The 3,558-nt window shown below is 41.6% G+C and overlaps 1 protein-coding gene across 1 annotated transcript in view; it reads right to left on the bottom strand.

Annotated features, from left to right (window-relative positions):
• Positions 1 to 3,077, bottom strand: part of LOC21396986 (cellulose synthase-like protein D4) — a 4,530-nt gene extending 1,453 nt beyond the window's left edge. The window contains exons 1-5 of the mRNA XM_024176086.1: positions 2,614 to 3,077; positions 1,844 to 2,239; positions 958 to 1,762; positions 420 to 824; positions 1 to 291 (exon numbers count right to left, since the gene is read on the bottom strand). Coding sequence (XP_024031854.1) covers positions 1 to 291; positions 420 to 824; positions 958 to 1,762; positions 1,844 to 2,239; positions 2,614 to 3,077 — 2,361 coding nt within the window. The remainder of the gene's footprint in view (positions 292 to 419; positions 825 to 957; positions 1,763 to 1,843; positions 2,240 to 2,613) is intronic.
• Between the last annotated feature and the right edge of the window lie 481 nt (positions 3,078 to 3,558).

The following is a 3,558-nucleotide window of genomic DNA, read 5'->3' as shown; positions in this document are numbered from 1 at the left end:
CGGTTCACGAGGAACACGCAAGGCGCCCGGGGGCCGGCCATATCTGACTGCAGGATGGTCGGCGAGGGGGCGGCCTTGGAACTCTGATATGGGTATGGATTCTGCCAGCATTGTGGAATTTCCGAAACGTTTGGGTAGTAGATGCATATCAAGCTCGGGGTCGAAGTCGCTTGGTGTCAAGGGATGTGTCTTGGGGTCTTGTTTTTGAACCATCTTGTCCGGTTGTGGGGGGTCGAAACCGTAGAGAGCAAATCGCCTAAACATGCATCCAGTCCCCACGTAAACTGGGCCCTGCATAGTTTTTAACATGATTGTATTAATATGAAGTTTCAATTAAAATTTCAAAACAAGACCAAAACAAAATTTATTGATCAGACTTAAAATAGTATTTGGAAAATGGAGAAAAAGCTAAGAAGTACCTGAACACCATCAAGGGCACGCATGTTTCCATCAAAGAAGACAGTATTGTGATTAGCATAACGATCGGAGGGATCAATGCCTTCAAATCTTTGGGGGAATTGAATGTAGCAAATGTTTTCTCCACCCCGGTCCATCATGAAGCACATTCCTTCTCGAATGGCTTTGCAGTTGTAGATGTAGTGGTCACAGTCAAGGTTGAGAATGAAGGGGCCATTCGACAAAATAGCCGATGCCCGTACCAATGCATTCATGGCACCCGCTTTTTTATTGTGATCGTAGCCCGGTCGCTTTTCACGAGATACATACACAAACATTGGCAAGCGTATATCAACATCAGTAAAGTCCATGATCTTATCATCTGCACCTCCCATTAGTGGATCACTACTAGGATGCTTCAACATCACCTGTCCATTGTGCATTGTTTTTCCATCATTAGAGACGATTTTAAAGCATAGTTAGAATTTGAAATTAACTTGAGACAAGTTTATTAGCTATATGCATACAAGTTTTCATAATTTTTAATTTTCTTAGTAATACCTGAAGAATTCCTGCGTGGTCACCCTTGGCATGCTCACTAGCAGGGACGGCCCAAGTACCGGGCCAATGAGTGCCATCAGCCATCCATGTTGCCTTTGGGACCTTTGGTGCATCCAAAGGATCTGTTCCACTCTCCTTCAAATGCTTTAACATTTTCATATCTTCCCTTGCGTTGAAAGCATCTGACCTTCTCCTAATTGAGTCCGGAAGCCCATTGATCCTAACTTTAAACTCATCATACTCCCTTTTGATCTTCCTCCTATCTTTCACAAAGTCTGGTCTACTTTTGTTCTTTGTCGGGTCGACTTTTAAGCTGAAGTAGCTTTCAGGATTCCTTGGTTCAATGTTATGCTTTCGACAAAATGGAACCCATAAATCCGCAAAGCTTGCAGCTTCAGCCATTGCCTCAAAAGTAAGAAGGGCACCACCATCATCAGAGACATAACACGCTAACTTTTCCACCGGATAATCGACGGCTAGAATTGAGAGTATAGTGTTGGCAGTGACAAGAGGTGGCTCTTTCTCTGGATCGGCGGTGGACACAAAAAGATCAACACCTGGTAAATCAGAGTGGCCAGTGGGATTGGACGGAGATGGCATATCAAATTTATCGCGGAGAACCTCAAGATCTGTGGAGCGATTTACAGGGTGGAGCTTAGGAATTTGGTCAAGTAGCCAAGAAAAAGCAAACCATAACTCACACACCACTGACATGAGCCACAACCACACTGCATCTTCATTTGGATGTACAACTCTCCAATGCAAGAAGAAACATAACGCCACAAACCGAACAGCAACCAACAACCTGGGAAATCATAAATTCTTTTATATATCGCGTTTCAGAATACAATAAAATTGGTTAAAAAGTGACGAGTTCAATACTAACCTGTAAGGGCTAATGATAGCTGCTGGGATTGGTGTTTTCCGGCTTAGAGGCTTCCAAGGCTTATCAGTTGATTCCAACATGCCTCCACGAAAACCATCATCTTCATCATCGCCATACATATTGTCATGAGGCCAATAAGCATTTCCAATGCCGTACGTGCCTTGGGTCTCAAACAACCACCTATTGTGATCAAATTCTCCGGTTTGGTTCCTTTTCATCATAGACATGTTATTTCGGTCTCTTTTCGAGCTATCTGGGGCTGGCAACTGCAGTTTTCCGCTCGAATAGTCTTGCCCATCTTCATCATAATCTCCTACTCTATATGGTTCCTTGCAACCAGGACAGAGACCAGTCTCCTTTTGGGCATCTAGGTAACAATCCCTGCATATGGTGAACCTGCAAAACACGCATCAACTTTCATTCACAACCAGCTTACGCGACTTTTGGCTTGAGGAGTTTCTTTCTTTCATTTCTTATAAAAATATTTTTTCCCCCCTTATTAGTATACCTTCTATTGTGTAGTTATCTCGTATTTGCATTGTAATCACATTTTTCTTTCTTTTTTTTTTCTCAAGTAATTTGTATAATTTGTTTGTTTTTTTAATGTTTTTCGTTAAATACGTGGTAATTCTATATATAAACCATCCGGCTAGTTACGAGTTTTTCTTTTGTTTGTTTAAGATGAAATCAAAAACTTGAAAATATAATAGCAAGAAAATACGAATGAAAACTGAAGAAAAACATATATATATATATATATAATATTATACCTGCAAGCACAAGGGGTTACGTCGACGCCTCTCTCATCCTTCATGACCTTTCCATCACAAGCAGGCATTGAACAAGCGGACCCTTTGGCTCCAGCCATCTGCGGATGACTGACGTCGGAATCAATCACTTTGTCCATAAGATGTGCTCGTGTTACGCTGTTGAATCCCCCGGTGAAGAGCGAATTCGAAACGTATTGCTCTTCGGCCTTGACGGCCACGGACGAGTCCATTGGCTGATTATCAGGCGTTGGAGGAATGTGAACCGTGTAGTTCATGTAGTCCCCTGATAGCTCTCCGGACATGTCAAGGTCTTCTCTTGAAAGGCTAACGTACCGCCCGCTCGATGTTCGTCGTGCGAATTTCACGGTTTGCCCGCTTGAACTCCGACTCGCCGCTGAGTTAGTAGACCCTCCTCCGGTGCTACGAATGGCCTTCTTTGAAGGCTGGCTGGACAGAGATGCCATTCTCTATCTCTTAACATATATATAAATATATATATATATATATATTAAGTTTCTATGACAATGCGATGCACAACACTTTTATGGAAATATATGTTAAAATGATCAGAACGTATTGTTCACAGTAAAATGCAATTTCTCAAATACGATATTTTGTATAGAAAAAAATACCCAGATGAGAAAACTGACATGATTATTATTATGACTAGATTGTATTGTAAAAAAAGAGGTTGTCCCGAATGATATGGTAAGGCCATTAAGGAACAGCCTAAAGGCTCCTTAAGTCAAGCCCACCCTATTATAAGTAAATTCTTTAACTAATTTCTTTTGCACCTCAAGGCCACCTTATTAGTAGGAAACGCTTTAACTAATTGCCTTTACACCTCAAAATATTCAAATCGTGACACAAATACACTAACCAACGCACTAATGACTCCCACAGGGAAAAAAAAAAAAAAAAAAACCCCAAGAGGAAGCCAAACCA

The sequence above is a fragment of the Morus notabilis genome, unplaced genomic scaffold, assembly GCF_000414095.1.
Source record: "Morus notabilis unplaced genomic scaffold, ASM41409v2 Scaffold1568, whole genome shotgun sequence".
NCBI lineage: Eukaryota > Viridiplantae > Streptophyta > Magnoliopsida > Rosales > Moraceae > Morus > Morus notabilis.
Note: the sequence above shows the minus strand (reverse complement) of the source record. Positions and strands in the feature narration are given on the sequence as shown.